Below are 20,836 nucleotides of genomic sequence, written 5' to 3'. Positions count from 1 at the left end.
TGAAGCCGCGGGCAAGGAATCTTTGGCATAGGAAGAGCATGTGGACCAGTCCTCTTCTCTCCTACTACCGCTGCCTATAGCTTGGGGATAAACAGAAAGGTCTTCATTGGGTTGAGAAAGAGGGTTTCTGCTGAGGCACCTTCCTGAGGGCATGCAAAAGCAGGAGTGCCCGAGTGACTCACTCGGGACCTCAGAAAGGCAAAGGAATATTTTTAAAGCCACCTGATTTATAAGTGACCTTACTGGTATCAATTAGATTTCACACCAGCCGTGCTTTGGGCCTGACAGCTATTTAACCTCCTAAAATGACTCAGCCAAAAGATGTTGTCTTCTTACCCTTTTCTGTTTCTCAAGTGCTCTTTGCGTTCATTGCTTACTTTATCCCCATTTCACAGCTGGTTCTTGGGTCAAGTTTTCTTTAACTCACCTCCGATGAATGAATCCCTCCATTGTAGATATCGATGAGTGCGCCCTGGGTGGACACGCCTGCCAAGCTGGTCAGGACTGCGACAACACCATTGGATCCTATCGCTGTGTGGTACACTGTGGAACTGGCTTTCGAAGAACCACAGATGGGCTGAGTTGTCAAGGTATAAAAATGGCTGCTTTTTTTTAAATCTTCGTGCTAGTAAGAATTAGACCCCTGTTTGCATCCTTCAAACTCTGTTAGGAAACTCCAGGGAAGATGATGAAGAGTCAGTCATCAAGCAGGGGAGACTCTAGTCCCTCTGGAGAACTTAAACCAGCACCACACTATACATGTTTTGTAAGTTGAGCTTCTTGAAAAGCTCTTATTTAGATGCAGTGTTCCACGGCTATTTTACATGTTTGTAGCTCAGTGGTTTTGAAATAACATCTGCTTGTTACCATGTACAACACACTCTAATAGAATCTTGGTTTGCAAAACTCCATTGTGTAAGACTAAATGCAGACCAGAATATTTATGGAAGTATAGTTTTATATAGACTTTATTTTTTCATAGAAGTTTTAATTTCAAAGCAAATTTAAGCAGAAAGTACAGGGTTTGCATATGCCTGCTGGCCTCTCTCCCACTATAAGCATCCCACCAACAATGGTACGTTTCTTGTAATTGAACATACACGAACATATCATCTAGAGCCTGCAGTTTAGAGTTCACACCTGGTGTTGTACAAATTTGTAATGACATATCTACCATTATAGTGTCATACAGAGTAGTTTTACTGCCCTAAAAATCCATTCCCAGCCTCCCTCCAACCCCTGGCAATTACTGATATTTTTATTGTCTCCATAGTTTTACTTTCTCCAGAATGTTACTCAAATGTATACAGAATGTAGCCTTTTCACAAAGGCTTCTGTCACTAAGTAACATCTTTTCTTGTCTTGAAAGCACATTTCTTTCAGCACTGATTAATGTACCATTTTATGAATGGACCATGGTTTATTTATGCATTCACCTCCTGAAGGACATCTTGATTGCATCATAGTTTGGGGCACTTTATGAATAAAGCTGTTACCAGGATTTTTCAGAGGCCAAAAAAAAAAAAAAATCCCAAACTGAAAGTCTATCAATAGTAGAAAGAATAAAGTGTGATCCATCTGCACCATGAATCATTGTATAGGCATGAGAAACCCCAGGTGTAGAAAAGAGGGTATAACTTTTTTAGAAAAGATCATGTAACTGGAAACAGGCAACTGAAGAAAAGGGGAATGGGTTTATATATTTAGGTAGAGATATATGCTCGTGGAAGAGAGGTGGTGTTATTCATAATAAATTGTTAATGTTGCTTGCCTTTGGCAGGCAAGGAGGCCAATCAAGAGGGGAAAAAAGGAAAAAAAACTAAACTGAGAAATGTTTTAAAAGTATCTGATCATGTTGCCACACTTACGCAAGTTAACTCTGTGCCTTTTAAGAGGTTAAATTAACGGGTCCCAATTAGCAAACATACAAAATAAGAGCCACTCAGTAATCTCGAGTTTTGGAATGTGAAACGTGGACAGGAAGAGCCTAAATAATGATTATTCTTTGGAAAGGTTTCAAATCAAACAATAGAGAAGGTACAGGTGTTTGAGATCACATGATCCCAGAGATGGAAGAGATTTGATTGCGTCTATGGGTTTGTGAGAATGATGAAAAAGGAATGATTGTTGGTCTATATGCATGAACACTTCTTGAATGGGCATAGTCTCCCTTCCTTTGGGGCTTGAGGGGAGGAGAGACCGTACAAAGTACAGGCCAATGCTCAAGAGTCTGGAGATTTCACACCTGCACTCCATGTTTCATTAGGAGCCAGGTGGTTTGGGGAAGAATTTGGCAATGATGGCAGAGAAGGAAAGATGTTGCTGTGATCAGTCCAACACAGGTGATAAAGATCTATGTTAGACTATGAGCATCAAGAATGGGGAACAAAGTCAACTGCAAGAGACCTCATTGCTTGTTTTTCCCTGGCTTCTCCCCAGTCTGTCAGCAGCATTGCAGGCTAAAGCTTCCAAGAAACAGGAATGGAAGCCATATGGCAAAACACGTAAAGTGGAGAATTGTGTCATCAACATTGTTCTGTATCCACCTTTAAGGAGTGTCAATGAGAGATCCCCTCTCCAGCAGTTAATCGTAGCAGTTATTTAGCAGAGCATTCCACAGCATATGTATTAGATTCATTTTAGAGAAGACTTTAAAATGTTAAACACTTGGGATAATTAACTCAGGTTTCCTAACAGCATGAAGATTTTGTTTTGTTTAATAGATATTAATGAATGTCAAGAATCCAGTCCCTGTCACCAGCGCTGTTACAATGTCATAGGAAGTTTCCACTGTGGATGTGACTCTGGGTATCAGCTCAAAGGCAGAAAATGCTTGGGTAAGAAAAGGGCTTTGAATTCAAAGCAATGATAGCTCTGTAACGTCTTAATTCTGATCTAAATGCATATGTTATATCTAGGCACTGATTCACATGTAAGATACCAAGCATGCAATCCATGCAAAAAAAAAAGTGAAGTCAAATGCCCTTTTACATGTTTAATTTCCTAATTACATAACCATTTTTTAACATTTCCCCTACTGAGTTTTTTTGTAAAAGTATAACATGTACATACATAAACATTTTTCAGTGAATATTATATATATAAAAATTTTATTTTTCGAGGAAGAGAAAGCAGTTGGTATGGCTACCAGCTCTGTGAAGCAATACGTTGTCTATTATTGTCATTCTGTTTTACAATGTGTTACATACTTTGTTGGATTTTAAGCAGTTTAAGCTTACACAATGCAAAGGACAATTGTGTGTGTTCATAATATCCTTAGAACCCAAAGAAATGGTTTCTCTGGAAACATGGCAGAAATAATTTTCTCAATCTGTGTTGCCTTTGTTCTTGTATCAAGATGTGAACGAGTGCAGACAGAATGTATGCAGACCAGATCAGCATTGTAAGAACACTCGAGGGAGCTACAAATGCATTGACCTTTGTCCAAATGGAATGACCAAGGCAGAAAATGGAACCTGCATTGGTGAGTATCTGGATATTTTGGTGACCAAAATCTGTAAAAACAACAATAGTTCAAATAAGAGATCCCTTTTAAAGACTAATGAGGAAAGTCAATTCAAGCTAACAAAGAAGTCTTTTTTCAGTAACTTCTCACTTCTAGATTGATTGAGCTCTGAGGTCCCAATGTCATGGCTACGCCAGGAAATGCAGACTAATGACCATTTTGTGCTCCTCCAATTACACATTTGGTTAATACAAATTTTTTGATGTCTCCATGAATTTATATTATCTCATATTTCTAATATGAAATTTAGCAGACATATTTAGAACTTCTTAGTAAGGTTAAGAAAAAATTACATTTATAGAGATTTATTAAAACTTCAAAATATAATTTATTGTCTGGTCATTGATTTGACATTTAAGAATATTTAGTTGTCATTGATTTGACATCTGGTAACTCAGTATTTACAACAAAATTATATTTTCCCTAAGTTTGCTCTTTGTATTCCTATTCTATACCAGCCTACCCAAGTTAGCAGAGGTAGAAACTACAGGATTTATAAAAATAAACTGTCTATGGGGTTAAATTGACCTACTCCCTCCACCAAAAAAGGGGAAAAGATACACAATTTAAGACAACATAAAAGATAAAAATAAAGGGCATACAAATGCCCAGAAGAGTGACAATATCTAATAGGAATAACCATCAAAGGTGTCATGGAAGTGATACATTTCAATGTAGACTTCAATGACATAATAATTGATAAAGTTGACAGGGAAAAGAAAGCAAGAAAATCTGTACAAGGGGAAATATCTGGGCATAAGGGTAGACCATTAAAATGCTAGACATGTTAAAATGTTCAAGACAGCTATCTGTCCTTGCACAAGTCTTACAATCAGAGAAATTTCAAGTTTCTCATTGTAAAAATGGTAGTTTTTCTAAGAAAGAATCCATTCTGAAATATTCTTTAGTAAAGTTACAACATGTCTTAGTTTTGATTCAGAACAATGATAGTAGCAGAGAACTCAGTATCATGTATAGTGACATGCCGCTGTGATTATTTTTAGAAATAATGACCCTTTAAGTGTGTCTAAGATAATGAGGAATGAGACGAGCTGAAAAGTCTTAAATCTATTTAAGAAGCTACAGCAAAAATCTAGCTCAGGGAGAATGGAAGTCTGGATATTTATGGTTTTGATTGAAAGAAATGGAATTACCCAACCTTGGCAACTGAAAGAATAATTAAAACAGTCTGATACTAGAGCCCCGATGACTAGGAACACAGGAGTGTTGCTATCATAAATAAGGAAGTAAGGTTAAGACACAGGGGGCATGCTGTATTTACTGATAAGACATGGAAATGAAGATGTCCAGCTAGCATCTGGAGGTGTGGTACCATAGAAGTGATGTAGTACTGTTGCCAGAAATCTGCACAAATGCTAATCGCTAGTATAAATAAAATGGTCAGAAGGAGGAAGTATAGAAAAGGAGCAAAAGAAAAAACAAAGGTGAGAATAAAACTCCTTCCCTACCAGAGATCAGGGCCAGGTAATAACAGGCAGAGCCGGGACTTAAACCCAGGTTTTCTGAGTCAAAGGTTGATATGGTCTTAACCTTATGGTAAGATGCAACTTCGAGCAGTTCTACAAATTTAATGATGCTGGATTTTGAGAGAGGAAATGTTATTACTTTTTATTGCCTCCATGTTTGTAGACATTGATGAATGTAAAGATGGGACCCATCAATGCAGATATAACCAAATATGTGAGAATACGAGAGGCAGCTACCGATGTGTGTGTCCAAGAGGCTATCGCTTGCAAGGAGTTGGAAGACCTTGTATGGGTAAGTTAATGGAAACTCGTTGATTAATAAAGCTACTGATACAGTGACCAACTGCTTAGGATCATTCCGTCCTCACATGTTCCCCTCTTGTTATACCTAGATGGTATATAAGTTGGTCTAAGTAGTTCATGAGATAATTTGGACACTTCTTCAGAGACTTCATAGTGAGTTCAATTTATGTTGACATTTCAGTGATAATATATTCACCCTAAGTGAATTTTGAACACCATACATATTACATAAATGGATGCATTTTGAGCATCATGCAGTATGAAGGAAAATTTTGAATTTAATGCACAATTTAAATGAATTGGCAATTATTATTTTATCTACCAAACATGTAGTATTTACTAGGTGCCATTCCTTGTGCTAAAAGTATCTTGTTCAATTCTCCCAACTGCACATTATAGTTATCAAATATAAAGTAAGGAGATAATAGAAAGTATCTCTAAGACGGTAACCATACACTACTCTAAAAGACAGATCATTTCTTGATTACAAACATATCAAATTGTATTCCACAAAGATATGTAAGTGCAATAAAAAATATTTGTAGGCTTTTAAACACTAGCTTCCCCATTTGTACTATGCTTTTAAAATTGGTTGCTGTGTCAAGCTCCTGTAATTTCAGAGACTTGGGAGTCTGAGGAAGGAGAATCACAAGTTCAAGGCCAACCTCAAGCAACTTAGGTCCTGTTTCAAAATAAAAATTGAAAAGGGCTGGGGATGTGGCTCAATGGTTAAGTGCCCCTGAGTTCAATCCCTAGTACCAAAAAAAGTTATGGACTTGGTCAGTTTATGTCAGAATTATTCTGTCTTCATTTCCTTCCTTTTAATCTTTTGGATAAAGTATGCTTGGCTTGATTATTAATTTAAAAAATGTCAAAAATTATAGAAAGTGTAAATGTCTATAGTTGTGCCAATATTCCTGAATCTGAAACTTGTAATTATATGGAAAATTGGGGGTACTAGTGATCAATATTATGACTGTAAACTGGGGAATAATTTCATTCTTCCCTTCATCAAAAGAATTAGGATCTACATTAGCGTTTAAACTCAGATTTCTGTGCATTCAAGACCACATTTTCTTATATGATACTTTTTGTTTCTACCATTTGTGGCTTTGATTTGACACATTGTGTCAAGCTCATTCCTTTTTTATTTCAACAAAACGTTATTGAGCACCTCATTCGTGCTGGGTGACGTTCTAGGTTGTGAGATAACATTAAGCAGGGTAAACCAGGTTTACCTTCCATGGGGAGAAAGAAGAATCACAAAGTAAATATGTAATGCAACTTCAGATTGTGATAAGCACTCTAAGGATAAATAAAACGGGGAAAGAGTGACTTGGGTTAGGTTGTGAACAGGATACTAGCAGCCTGTGAGAGAGACCAAATGAAATGAAGGGGCAGACAGAGGTCTATCTGAGCATGCTTATTCCAGACAGAGGGGTCAGCAGGGCAATGTCCCTCAGATGCTGTTGGAACTAGTTAGGCAGAGGGTAAAAAGGCCCTAATCCAGAGCTTAAACTTCTTCCAAAGGTACAATGGGAAACAGTCTTGAGCAGGCGAGTAATGTGATGCAATTTAAATTTGGAAAAGATCATCTGTCTGCTCTGTGGAGAACAAATCAGAAGAGGGCAAAGGTTTTAATGAAAAGATTTGCTACTGAGTCCTTTTAGTAACTGTTGTTTCATGAAAACTGTATTATTTTGGGATTCCACACCCTTTTGCATCTTTGTTCCCAGAGGAAGCTATACAAATTTTCAACAACGTAGCATGAGCCTACCTCATTGAACTCAGAAAGCTGAGTCTAGTGTTTCTAAGACTTAAAGTGACAACGTGATTCTTGCCATTGCATGTAAATATGTATACCATATTGGCCCAAACTGATGCCACATCAGAGTTGTTCTTTTCAGCCCAGGACACAAGGCTGAAAACAGTCCATAGGTCTGGAAGTAGAAAGAGGATGGATTCACAGAACTAGCATCAGGTTTTCTGAGCCATCTGCTCCAACATGAGTGTTTACATAAAACTTGTACAACTAAAGCAATGCTCAGGGACAGTCAGTCTTTCTCTACATTCATAAGGAGTGACTACAGCCTTCTCAAAAGCCCACAGTAGATGAGATGTGCCAGCATTCCTGGCTTTGGAGGGTAACAATGTCTTCAGTTTGTTTCACAGACTCATTCTTTATTCCTGTGTCTTGTGTAATTTTTTTTCTCTTTTCTATGTATCATGCACATGAGCAGACATTAACGAATGTGAGCAGGTGCCTAAACCTTGTGCACATCAGTGCTCCAACACCCCCGGCAGCTTCAAGTGTTCCTGTCCCCCAGGACAACATTTATTAGGGGACGGGAAATCTTGCGCTGGATTGGAGAGGCTGCCACACTATGGCAGTCAGTACAGTAGCTCTAGCCTCGCACGGTTCTCCCCAATGAGAAACAACTATCAACCTCAACAGCATTACAGACAGTACTCCCATCTCTACAGCTCCTACTCAGAGTATAGAAACAGCAGGACATCTCTCTCCAGGACTAGAAGGACTATTAGGAAACCTTGCCCTGAAGGCTCTGAGGCAAGCCATGACACATGTGTAGGTAAATGTCAGCCATATTGCATTTCCTTTTCATGGGCTCACTTCCTGACCAACGTCTAAGAATGTGTACAGCACCTGTCACTATTTGGGGGTGTTGAACTACATCTAATCTCAACTCTGGGATGACTCAGATTTGAGACATTTACTCTGGAACCTAAAACTATTACAAACTTTCATCAAATAAATGATATATTTTCATGTGTACATTCTAATAGTTTATTGTGGTAGTTTCTCTTTTTGATCACCACTGAAAGTGTTACTAAATTTAATGCTATATGGAAATAAATGTCAGTGTATTCAGAACGTGATTTTTTTAAAATAAGGTATACGTAGTGCCACATAATGAGATTATGGCTGGGTTAAAAGTGACAGTTTTAGCTACTCAGTCAATTGTTCTATATAGCAACCAATATCCCATTGACTGTAGATTATTTTGTATGTTTGTATGTCACTGAAAAGATAATGTAAACCAGGAAAAAATTAAGTTGTTCCCAGTGCTCTAAAATATGTACATTCGATAGCTTTATTTAAACTCACAAGTCTATAATCTTCATTTGTTTGCAAAAATGAAGTGTTATTTCCAACTTAAGAATTGAGGCTTTGCTTTCAGTTAAGTTGGAAACATTACCATCTGTCATTCGTTTAACTTAATTTTCTTTGAGTATCCACAGTTTACATGTGGATAAGCACCAAAGGGAAATTAGCCCCAATATGTGTTAAATAGGAAAAGAAAGCAAGGAGGAAAAAAATTCTGTTAAAATCCAAAACTCATTATGCCAGTCTCATTTTCTTACAATTCTTTTAAGTGTTCTACACTTTTCTTCTCTAAAATAAATATTTAACAGAATATTAACATTTAAGGATTTCTCTTCCTCCTAATTTCAAATTTTGGTTTTTGTTTGTTTTCTACTTATTTTCTTTCCCCTTCTCTAATCCCTGTTCTTGCATCATTATCTCTTCAGACATGCTTCCCTGGTCAACCTTAGGTGGTTGACCTGCTTCTCATATAACCTCTACTCAGTTGGACCCTCTGAATACTCAAACTTTATCTTTTGTTCTTTAGGTTCACATTTTTCCAAAGCTTTTCTGTCTAGATATCATGATGTTTCTAAGACTTATTCTAATGGAATTCTAACTTGTGATTAAGTTCCCAGAGCTGAGGGCAGCACCATTTATGCTTCAAACATTAATGTATTTATTAATACTCAGCAATTTTGTATTTGGTCAGGTTGGACAAAATGCAAAGTATGTGGACTCCAAACCATTCTGATTATTGGCCATTTTTCTTACTACAGTTTTAACCCAACTGTTCATAAGTTAAATTTCTTCACTTTTCTTTTACTGCCAGAATCAACATCTGGCATTTTGTGTTCTGGCTTGGTGTGGTGGCCCATGCCTGTAATCCTAGCAGCTTGGGAGGCTGAGGCAGGAGGATCTTGAGTTCAAAGCCAGCCTCATCAAAAACAGCATCTCAGTGAGACCCTGTCTCTAAATAAAATACAAAAAGTAGGGCTGGGGATATGGCTCAGTGGTCAAGTGTCCTTGAGTTCACCCCCAGTACCCACCCCCACACTCACACTAGTAGTCATTCTCGCTGAAGGGTTTTCATAGCATATTACCATCTCAGCCTTAGCTTCAGACAGACTCTTGTTTTCTGTTCTACAGACACTCTCCTAAGAGTCTTTGTTTATGCTAAGATAGATTAACTAAACCACACACATCCTACACCATCTAGCTGATTTCTTCTAATATATCTGAAGGTGCACATCATTAAGAAAGTTTCTCTGAGTTCTTTCTTTCATAACTAACTGCAATTTCATCATTGTTGAGTCTTATGTTTTCCACCTGTATGATGGCATATCAGAATTATCTCCCTTAGGCAGCCCGCTACTGTTTCAGAGTGAGGATCAGTCTTTAAGAATCTAAAGTAAAACTGGGTATAGTGGTGCATTCCTATAATCCAGTGGCTCGGGAGGCTGAAGTAAGAGGATCACAAGTTCAAAGCCAGCCTCAGCAATTAGCAAGGCCCTAAGCAACTTAGTGAGACTGTTTCTAAATACAATATTAAAAAGGGCTAGAGATGTGTCTCAGTGGTAAGTGCCCCTGGGTTTGATCCCCAGTACAAAAAAAAATATCTAGTAAGCTTTCACAACTAGTCAAATTGCTGGATATTTAAATTTATTTGGGGGCAATGACCAAGTTTGGAAAATTTCTTAAAATATGGCGAGTATTTTATATCATTGGGCCTAATAAAGAAATTTTCAGACAGCTCTGTAATTGTGTAACAAGAGCCACTTACAATAAACACCAAATGCCTTTAATTAACCATCTGGGATAGACAAGTTACCAAAGATTCACATTAACACTATGGAATCTTGTTAGAGTTAGGCTGAAATTTAGCTTTGGAAGGAATCGATTCCAAGCTTAGAAGCAATCTAATGTTTATTCTTCCTTTTAAGTGCAGATATCATGCTTGGGAAACCTTCCTGTGTTGAGAGTTTTTATATCAATCACTTGGAGTTCAACATTTTAAATTTTTCTTGCAATTTTAGGTTAAAGCAAATTTTAAACGGAAAAAGTAATAAGAGCTCACACAAGTTATGAAATGAATGCTTTGATAACTAAAATGGTGTGAAAACATTGACAAATGTTTGATGAATATTTATCATTTACAGAATTTAAATAATTGTGGTTGTGTTTTCAGCATGTGTAAAATATGCAAGGTAAACAGATCCTTTTCCTCTGAATCATCTCCCACTCTTCACTTTGACTTTAGTTCTCCCCTACAGCACACCTGTTACCATTTCATGACATTTTCTCAGCCCTCTGCTGGTTAGTGCATATTCAAGGACTATGAGAAAATTGAAATAATAGTCAAAGCAAAATATAGTCAGGACAAGAAATCTTAGACATCCCTTATACTGAAAGCAAATCTCAATTACTTTTGCATTATCATCTATTCTCACTCTCCTTTCTATTGTGCTTATGAGTTGCTTTTCTTCATATGAACCATGTAGCAAATTTGGAGGTAGGGTAGATGGTCTTGGCTAAGGATCCAGCTGAGATCTTGAGATGTTAAATGGCCTCCTGAAGGTAGAGTGACTACACATGCCTACTTGCCACCTGTGCTTGACAATTTTATGAAAAGTTTGATGAATAGCTGACAAAAGTAAAAACATTCCCATTTGATTATATCTGTACATGGGAAAACTATGCATTGGTGTCAGTTGGAGGTCATACAGAGAGAGAGCTACAAATTAAAATAAAACCTAGTAACTCCATTTTCCATTTAATCTCAAGACAAATTATCTTTTAGGTAAATTCTACCATGCTGTGAAGAGTTTAGTTCTTTAGTGGTTTAGGAGCATATATAAATCTGTCACCTCTCTCATTTCAGTCTAACTTATTTAACCAATAAAAAACTGACCAGTTTGGGTCTTCAGCTTATATATGCTTGTAAACAAAATAGAGATTTTCATATTTTAAAATACAGTGTATATTGTATGTCATGTTTTTATATAACGCATATTGATGTAAAACAGCTCTGAGCATTCTTAAACACAGAAGTATAAAATCACCAAGAAATTTCTCTTGTATGCCACCAACTTTTTTATCAAGGGCTATCACAGCTTGTGCTTCCGTTTGACCTGTTATGCACTCTGCTTTCTTTCTGAACAGATATTGATGAATGTCAGAACAGAGACACCTGCCAGCATGTGTGTAAAAATACCATTGGAAGCTATCAGTGTATCTGCCCACCTGGTTACCAGCTCATGCTCAATGGAAAGACATGCCAAGGTAAGGAAATGCTGGGGTGCTCACTGCTGCAACTTCACATAAAACCAGCATAGCAGAATGCGAGAAGTATTGTGAATAATTCTCCTTCCCCATGCCCGTGCGTCAGACTTATGTTTCAGCACTGCTTCTGCAAGTGGGAGAAGCAATAAGAAAGCAGTTAAGGGAAATAGTTGTGAATTATTTTTGGTATGGTTTTACTTGAAGGAGCAAGAATGCTGAAGCCAGTTCACATTTTATATTTTTAAAACCTTTTTCCATAGTTAGCTACAATGGAAGGGGAAAATGAGACGAGTACCTCATATTTACTGTAGGGCATGACTTTTTTTTTTTGCTCATTAGACTTATTTTTAGAGCAATCAGTGAGCAATGGATTAAATAACCCATTTAATGATAGGTACAAATGATGTGGGACAGTTATGTGCTGGTACTGCAAATGCAAAAGGTTTAAATTTAAATGAATAGATCTTGAAGATCTTAACAGTGTAATTTAAGACAGTAATCAAATCAAAGTACTAGCTTACAGGTTCTATAACAGAGTTGGGAACAAAGTAAAGTGGTAATAGAAAAAAAATCAATCTCTGCAATTCCCTTTTTACACAAAAATGTTCAAGAACTGTACTTTGGTGTATATTGTATTACAATTGATTAAAAAGGAGTTATCTTGCTTCAGATCTTAAATGACTTAAAAATCTCTAAGAAACTTCCTGGATTTTGTAAACAAAAGTGAATATTATGTAGGTCTTAATATGAATTTTATTTCTGTCATGTACAAACTATTCCTTTGTGAAGAATAACAGGTAAAATCTTCAGAAGAGTACTTTATCAGTAGCAAGCAAATTGGGACTATTTGGTATTAACAAAAAAAAAGTTTCTAGAAATGCTCATGGAACCCATGTTTCTGGAACTATGACCAGGGTGAGAAATGGCTTCACTTAGTTACCATGAGCAGCTCCCATCCCAGCCTACCCTCTTACACTCTGACAGTCCCCAGTTAAGATTGTTGGATTGACAGGGAACCCGAATTCAACGATAACCTTTGCTCCCACTCATCAGTCACTAAATATTACTAAGAGTCGACCTCATACAGAATATTTTACTGAGATGTGAAGTACTAGAATAACATTGATATTGCAGGGTGGTGTTTTTCCAGAGCAACTGTTACTTCATTTGAGTCAATAGTATAGATACATCAAGGCAATCATTTATACCCATTGTACAGATAAATAGTATTAATTCTCAGAGTGATTATGTGATCCTCAGGATCCTAAAACAAATTCACTACACTTCCTATATGTGCACCAGACAGCTGGGAAAAATGGGGCAAATACTGTTGGATATTTGAAATAACCAAACCAACTGCAAAACTTCTTAGATAAGAGTACGATCATAACACATTCAAGAGAGTTTTCCTAAATTTGGCCATTTTTTTTTTAAGTTGCCCTTGTCACTCATTAACTTAAGAGTTTTTCAGCTTTTGTTTGCTCTATGGAGTGAAAAATACCGTGAACAAATCAGAAACAGGTGTCAGTTGAAATGTTTGCAATTTAAATGGGTTACATATTTTTGTGGATTTAAAAAATATGAAAGAAAACAACAATACCTTTTGAAGAAGCCTTTAAAGAATTACATTGGGGGGTAGTTAGAAAATCAAGCATTTAGGAAGAACAAAAGCTAGCTTTTAATTTAGACAGGATTTTTTTAAAGCTTTTTATACTAGTGATAGAACTCTCAAGAAAAGGGAAATTAATTCTTGTCAAAAGTGGAAATCACCATACTATAAAATGAAAGCAAAATACAAAGCTTAACCAATTATGATTTGCCTAAGAAGTGGTGAAGAGAAACTAAAAGACACTTATGCTAATTTTATGCACCACTAATGTAATTCTAAAAATTTAGAAACATTATATTGGCCTTGCATTTGAAGTGAGTTCTCATCTGTCCTTGTTTTATAAAAACTAATCCATAATATTTATCAAAAATGTTATTTACTTCATACTGTTCTGACATTTTAAGTATTTTCATCAAATTATTTTTTGAAAGTATCCAGAAACACTTGGTTAAATGCATTCATATCTTCCAAATCTATCAGTGTGAAATTTTTCAGCTCATTTTGGGATTTGTTTCTGATAGCCATAATAATTATAAGCCCATAGTTTAATTTCTATAATATTCTTTAAATATTTAATAAAAACTAAACATCACTACACTTAAAAGTATGATTTGTTTTTTAACTTTCTTCTGTTTTATTGGTGCATTATAATTATATAATAACAGGAGTCATTACTTAGTCATCCAGTACCTCCTTCCTTTCTTGTTTTAGTGTTTTTTGGTTTTGTTTCGTTTTTGTTTAAGAACAGTGAGGAGAGTGATTGGGGGCTAAATGAGGCTAATTAGAAAAACTGAGGGGAAGTTTTTCTTTTTTTGGTACTGGGGATTGAACCCAGGGTGCTTTACTACTGAGCCACCTCCTCAGCCTTTTTCATTTTGTATTTGGAGACAGGGTCTCACTAAGTTGAGCCAGCTGAAGCTGGCATAGAACCTTCAATCCTCCTGCCTCAGCTTCCCCAGGTTGCTGGGATTACAGGTGTGCACCAGCATGCCTGGCTAAGTCCAAAGTCAAAGTCAGATAGCTGTATGTAGGCACTTGTAAGGAGCATTCCACCTCCTTAAGTGATTGAATAAACCTATATCCTGTGTGCAGGAGGGAAAAAGTACAATGAAATAAACCCGAATCAGTTCTCCCAAGAGGTGCGTCCTGACTGCACTTCTATCATGAAATAGGTGCTGGCCAATCGGTATCTGTTTCTGTAAGTTCTGTTTTAATTGTCCTTAGTTCTAGTGTTTTAATTGGTTCTCCTTAACACCTGTGCAGAAAACAAAGATGGTTTGTTTGCATATTTCCCCCATATTACTGTTAGAGTACGATGAGCCTCCTCTGCCACCAGGTGAGGATAGACTCAGGTGGACTGTGCTCCCTTCAGTCAAATTGGAATAGCTTGGGGGTCATTCATTTCATCCTGGACCTTTTATTCTTGTGTCTCTTTCTTCAAGATCTGTACAGTCTCCCCAGAATTTACAACTTGACTTCTTTTATTTCTACTATCCTACTTCCCACTTAACAATTTGAGCTTACAAAACATATGAGAAAGTTCCCTCACATTTTAAAGGTTCTTTACTTTGCAAAAGCATCCACAAGTGTGCTTCAGATGTTTTAGCTTGTTTGTAGTGCATTTAAAATATTATTTGCTTTACAAAACTCAAGTGTACTCTATTTTCCAAATATAAAAGACACCAGAGAGCTCTTAATAGGAGACCAGGAGCTGGTACTGCCACTTAAGCAGCAGTACCAGGGCCTGACTGTGCCCCCTTCTCCTTTTATAGCTCTTATTTTTTGAAGTGTTTTTCAGAAATCTCCACCAGGGAACATGATTACTATTTCATGGTTGAAACTTAGGTTATGACACTGAATTCATGAGAAGTTAGGCCACCATATTGCAGATATCCACAATGGCAGCTCATTGGGCCGCCTCTGACCCCCAGTTGCTGATGCTGTGTTTTCCTTTGCTCTGCCTAGATGTGGATGAGTGTCTGGAACAGAATGTGCAGTGTGGGCCCAATCGCATGTGCTTCAACATGAGGGGAAGCTACCAGTGCATCGACACGCCCTGCCCACCCAACTACCAGCGGCATCCTATTTCTGGGTATGTCTGGCCCTCTCACCCCAGACAAGCTTCTGAAAAATCCTTCCTCTCTCTCCAGTCTGCACCCTGTCTGTGCCCATGTTAACTCAGACTTTCCACCAACTCAAGGGGGTTGTGGGGTGACATGAATGGGCAAGAAGTGAGCTCAGCGGCCACCACAACCTATGCCATCACTTTTGGCTGCCAAGGTTCCCCAGAACACTGTCCCCAGCACAAAAACACCGTGTAACCAACATCTAGCACTCTACCTCTGCAGAGAGCATCGTAGGGGTGATAGAGCCAGCCTTTCTTGGAAATGTCCCAGTTTCCATTTGAGAAGCCTCAGTTCTAAGTGCTCTCAGCATGTAGAGCACTCCAAGCAGTACCTTGTCTGTGGTTAGGATGACTCGAGGGGCAATGGGAGGATGGAGATGAGCGAGGGTGAGTCAGTAGTCTGCCCATGCTTGTTGTCTTGCTGACACTTCCTGCTGTCTCAGACAGTCTTTGCTGGGTTCTAAATAAACTGTTCTTCTATGTTCTCCCTCCTCTTTTGGAAATGTTATGCCCAGACTAGGTACCAAGGTAACAGGATGCTTGAAAACAGTGATAATGTTCATTCTGGATGGTGCCTACTAAGGAGAAGAGGTTCTTAAAGCCAGATACTCATTGGGGCTCACGCTCGGTTTGACTCTTGGTCATGCCTACCAAGTTACTGGACCGTGGTTAAGTGTGGTTTGCTCAGAATCCATCAAAAAAAAAAAAAAGAAAGAAAGAAACCTATTTGTAATTGGTCTTATGGGAATAGGAAAGGAGAAAATTAGAATTATGGACTTATGAAATGTCTAGAAATACTATGACTAAAGAATCCATATCTTCTTCAATGGTCCTCTGCTTTTTTTCCCCTCCCCCTCTCGATTTCTGGCAACAATTTGAAAGTCATCATGACTTAAAAAGCAGTCAGTGTGGGCTCTGGAAAAAGAAAATATGGTTTTTAATTTAATTATCTTAAATACTATGAAAGATAATTACAAAGGAAGTTCTCCCCTGGGGCCAGGATTTTTAGAAAAATAAGCCAAATATCAGTGTATCGTATTTCAGCTTTCAAACAGTGTTAGGAGAGATGTTATAATTTTAACAATAGCTTGTATTCCTCCTTTTAAGAAGTATTTGTTTCCAATATATGTACAGATGCTTTTGTTTTCAAAACTGACTTTTCATTTCAAAGAAATGTACACTTGGAGCTGGGGATCTCAGCAGTAGAGTATCCATGAGACCTTGGTTCAGTCGCCAACGAGCCCCACCAGATGCTCTTTGCAGAGGGAGAGTTCTAGACGTTGGTTACATGGTGTTTTTATGCTGGGGACCGTTCTGGGGAACCTTGGCAGCCAAAAGTGATGGCATAGATTGCAGCGGCCCTATGCAACACACGGTATTTGTGCTTACTTCAAGAGCTCCAACGCTTCTTGCTTTTAATGGAGCAGAGAGATGGCTAAGAGATTATGGCCTAGAGTCGAGTATCCATCTGGCATGACTTAGTAACACAGAGCATGGGGTGAGCCTCACTGCTCTTGCAGTGTTACTGGCTTCTGCATTTAATGCCTAAATGTTGTCATAGTCACCTGGCTCATGCTCTTTCTTACCCCCAAACCAGATAACTTTGTATATTCCATGTTTGTTGTCCTTAGGTTCTGCCTCAAGAACTGTCCACCCAATGATTTGGAATGTGCCTTGAGCCCCTATGCCTTGGAGTATAAACTTGTCTCCCTCCCATTTGGAATAGCTGCCAATCAAGATTTAATCCGGCTGGTTGCATACACGCAGGATGGAGTGATGCATCCCAGGACAACTTTCCTCATGGTGGATGAGGAACAGACAGCTCCCTTTGCCTTAAGGGATGAAAACCTGAAGGGGGTGGTGTATACCACCCGGCCACTTCGAGAGCCAGAGACCTACCGCATGAGGGTTCGGGCTTTATCCTACAGTGCCAATGGGACCATTGAATATCAGACCACATTCATCGTTTATATAGCCGTCTCTGCCTATCCATACTAAGCAGCTCTCCAGAACCTCCTCACAGTTAAACCACATTTTATTCCTTACAGTCAACTTCGCCTCAACAGTTGCAAACTTGGCAACTTGAAAATGGTGCTCTCCTGTTTCGTGTGCCTTCCTTGATACTGCTGAGGTATTTTGATGCTCCCACCCTGGTCATATATTTTAGTAAGGTCTAGAGGAGTCCCTTATTATTTTCTTTATTTATTACACTGGAGCAGTTACTTCCCAAAGATGATTCTGAATATTTAACAGGACATAGCAGTGATGTTTATAAAACAAAATGAAACAAAAACAATTCAAAGTTAAGTCAATTTTTGAGCATTTGACTATTTTCAGAATAAACTAGTTGCTCTGTGTTTTGATAAAATCTTATGAAATAATGAAAATTTTTTTTTCAAGTACTGATACTTTATAAAAGGACAACTATTTTCATTTAAGGCAGGAGAGGGGAATACCACATTTTGCAAATATAGTACCACTACCAGAGAGTTTAACTCCAAATGGTGCTTACCTTGACAGAACATCCAAAATAAAGATATCATTTTTATTGATTTGTTAAATCATCTGAACAACTTATGGTAATAGAAAAATTTACTTTGTCCCCAGCTGATTGTCAATGCCACGGATCTTTGCTCTAACATTTTGATCCAGTTAGCTACCGTAACTTTTACAATTTTTTTTTAACTTTTCTGTCAAGGAAAACAATTTTTTAAAATGCCAATAAGACAGGTTTATTTTTTTAATCTTCTATGTTCAAATTAACACGTTAAACGTCAATACACTGTACATGGTGGTACCAGACTCTGTAAGCAATTGCCAAGATGTATTCTATTTTTATGAAGTGTATATATATTACCTTAGTATGTATTTTCTATATAATATCTTGATGGGCTCTTTTATAAAATTATTTTATAAAAAACAATGTCACAATAAAGTCACTCTAAATAAAATTTTTTACAACTTTTTTCCGAACCTGAAATGTGTTTCCTTACAGCTGTAACAGATTTATGATCATATATAAATATGTATACATCACAACAGCCCTTGAAATAGGTGGTATTATTATTCATTTTATAGGGCCCTGGGACACAAATAACTTAAGCACCTTTCTTTAGACATCACAGCTTGTTAGTGGGAGAAATGCCCTCCTTTCTCTATCTCCTCAGGCTTCAGGTCAAATGACGTCTTCAGTACAAGTTTCCTCAGCCATCTCAACAGTGACTTTGTCTCTAGTGAATCTACCTCTCACCTGTGATAGATATTAAACTAGTGAAGGCCAAATCATGGCCTAGGATTGAATAATGTGATCCTAAGTAAAAATCCTTCAAAGAACCCTGAAAAATGTGTCTCGTCCATATGTGAAGCTCTCAGTTAAGTTTACCAAAGAACAGTGTATAGAACGCTAGTCCAACAAAAGGTACTTTGAGTCAAAGGCGTTTAAGAAGTACTGTATAATATGTCCTCCTATAAAAGATTTACTATGAACACTGTACATTTAAAGGATCTTAAGAGTTCAGTAACAAGTTTAAATACCTTGGAAAAGGTTGGCTTGAACAACTTAAATTATAAACATTCCCCCCCCCAATATATTGTGATATCTCACTTAGAACTTGGGGAAATGCACTGTACTTGAATCGATAAACCTGCTTTACTCCTCAGACTTAGGACTTTTAATGTCCAGGCACATTGGCACATGCCTTTAATCCCAGTGGCTCAGGAGGCTTAGGCAGGAGGATCACAAGTCCAAAGCCAACCTCAGCAACTTAGTTAAACCCTGCCTCTAAATAAAATATAAAAAGGGGCTGGGGAATGTGGCTAAGTGGTTGAGTGTCCCTGGGTTTAATCCCTGGTACCAAAAATAAACAGGTAAGTATTGATGGCATGTCTGTTTTGTCCTTTGCCCAAACCCATCATTCCATGATTAGAATATGCATAGGGATACAATATCCATTTTGTAATAGTGCTGTGACAACTCTGAGGACAAAAGCCTACATAATAAGGATAGAGAAGGAAGGTAGATAGGAAGGGAGGGGAGGTTGGAAGAGCCTGGAACCTTCTATGATAATGTTGAACCATTTTATTTATTTTATTTTTAAAAATATTTTTTAGTTAGTTGGACATAATACCTCTATTTAATTATTTTTATGTGCTAAGGATCAAACACAAGACCTCGCATGTACTAGGCGAGCACTCTGGAGCCACAGCCCCAGCCCCTGTTGAACCGTTTTATAAGCCCTGAGATGGTTACCCCAGGACTTCTAGTTGTTTTAGACCAATAAACTATTACTTACTTAAGCCAATTGTTTATTGAATTATCTATTGCCCTCTAAATACATGCATGCCTACAGAAACCCCTTTCCTCCCGTTTTTTTTTTTTAATATTTTTTAGTTGTAGATGAACACAATACCTTCATTTTATCTATTTTTATGTGGCACCGAGGATCGAATCCAGTGCCTCATACATGTGAGGCAAACGCTCGACCACTGAGCCATAACTCCGCCCCTCTCCCCTGGTTTTTTCCAGCTCTATTAATTGTCCTACCATTCATCCAGTTACTCACACCGAAACCCTGGGAGTGATAATTTGTCACTCTCCAAACTCCGCATATTAAGTCCATCAAAGTATGACTATCGTCCCCACAGCCATTCTAAGCAAGGCCACCATTGTCCACTCCTAGCTAGTTCCTTTCTCTCTCCTGCTCTGCGATACACTCCACTTTGTATAGGACTAATGGTTAAAAACATCTAAGAGATCATGGCACTCCACTAAAAACTTGTCATTTCTAGTCTAGCAGTGTTTTCTCTCTGCTGTGTCAGTTTAGATAAGCTAGAACTACATTTTGTTTCTCTGTACCGTTCAAATTGTGGGCCACATGAGACATTTGCATGAGATCTGGAAAGTAGAAATGAAGCTGTGGCCGTGTCACTTTTACACTGAAAAGGTCACTGCAGGAGTGGTAGGAACTATTTCAAGTCACATACCTTTTCACTATTAGCTCGTCATGTTGGTGTGGAACATTAGAGAGCCCACAATTGTCCTACCTCCCACTGAATCTTTCACGTTCTACAACTCCTGTGCCAGACACATGTTCACTTCTGTGACAAAGAGCCCTAGCTTTTCTTGCATGACACCTCATTGAAGATGGTTAAAGATGGTGAAAGACTGCTCTGGACAGAATTGTGACTCCCAAAACTCATCTTTTACCCTAACCCTAAATGTGACCACATAGGAAGATAAGGTCAATAAGGTTAAATGAGGTCACAAGAGTGTGACCTTACTATGATAGGATCAGCATCCTCAGGAGAAGAGACATCTGTTTTTATCTCCATTCCACCACAACTACCATATGAAAGCAGAGTCAGGAAGGCAGCCCTCTCTAAACCAGAAAGAGTGCCC

The 20,836-nt window shown here is 37.9% G+C and overlaps 1 protein-coding gene across 1 annotated transcript in view; it reads left to right on the top strand.

The window, feature by feature from the left end:
• Hmcn1 (hemicentin 1) overlaps nt 1–18,157 on the top strand; it is a 392,095-nt gene extending 373,938 nt beyond the window's left edge. Inside the window, exons 100-107 of the mRNA XM_026392850.2 lie at nt 456–590; nt 2,724–2,837; nt 3,359–3,484; nt 5,177–5,305; nt 7,557–7,907; nt 11,585–11,704; nt 15,279–15,405; nt 17,070–18,157. Of these exons, the coding sequence (XP_026248635.2) occupies nt 456–590; nt 2,724–2,837; nt 3,359–3,484; nt 5,177–5,305; nt 7,557–7,907; nt 11,585–11,704; nt 15,279–15,405; nt 17,070–17,436 (1,469 nt within the window). The 3' untranslated portion in view covers nt 17,437–18,157. The remainder of the gene's footprint in view (nt 1–455; nt 591–2,723; nt 2,838–3,358; nt 3,485–5,176; nt 5,306–7,556; nt 7,908–11,584; nt 11,705–15,278; nt 15,406–17,069) is intronic.
• The last annotated feature ends 2,679 nt before the right edge of the window (nt 18,158–20,836 follow it).

Source organism: Urocitellus parryii, chromosome 9 (assembly GCF_045843805.1).
Source record: "Urocitellus parryii isolate mUroPar1 chromosome 9, mUroPar1.hap1, whole genome shotgun sequence".
In the NCBI taxonomy this organism is placed as follows: domain Eukaryota; kingdom Metazoa; phylum Chordata; class Mammalia; order Rodentia; family Sciuridae; genus Urocitellus; species Urocitellus parryii.
This window is presented reverse-complemented; position numbering and strand designations above follow the sequence as displayed.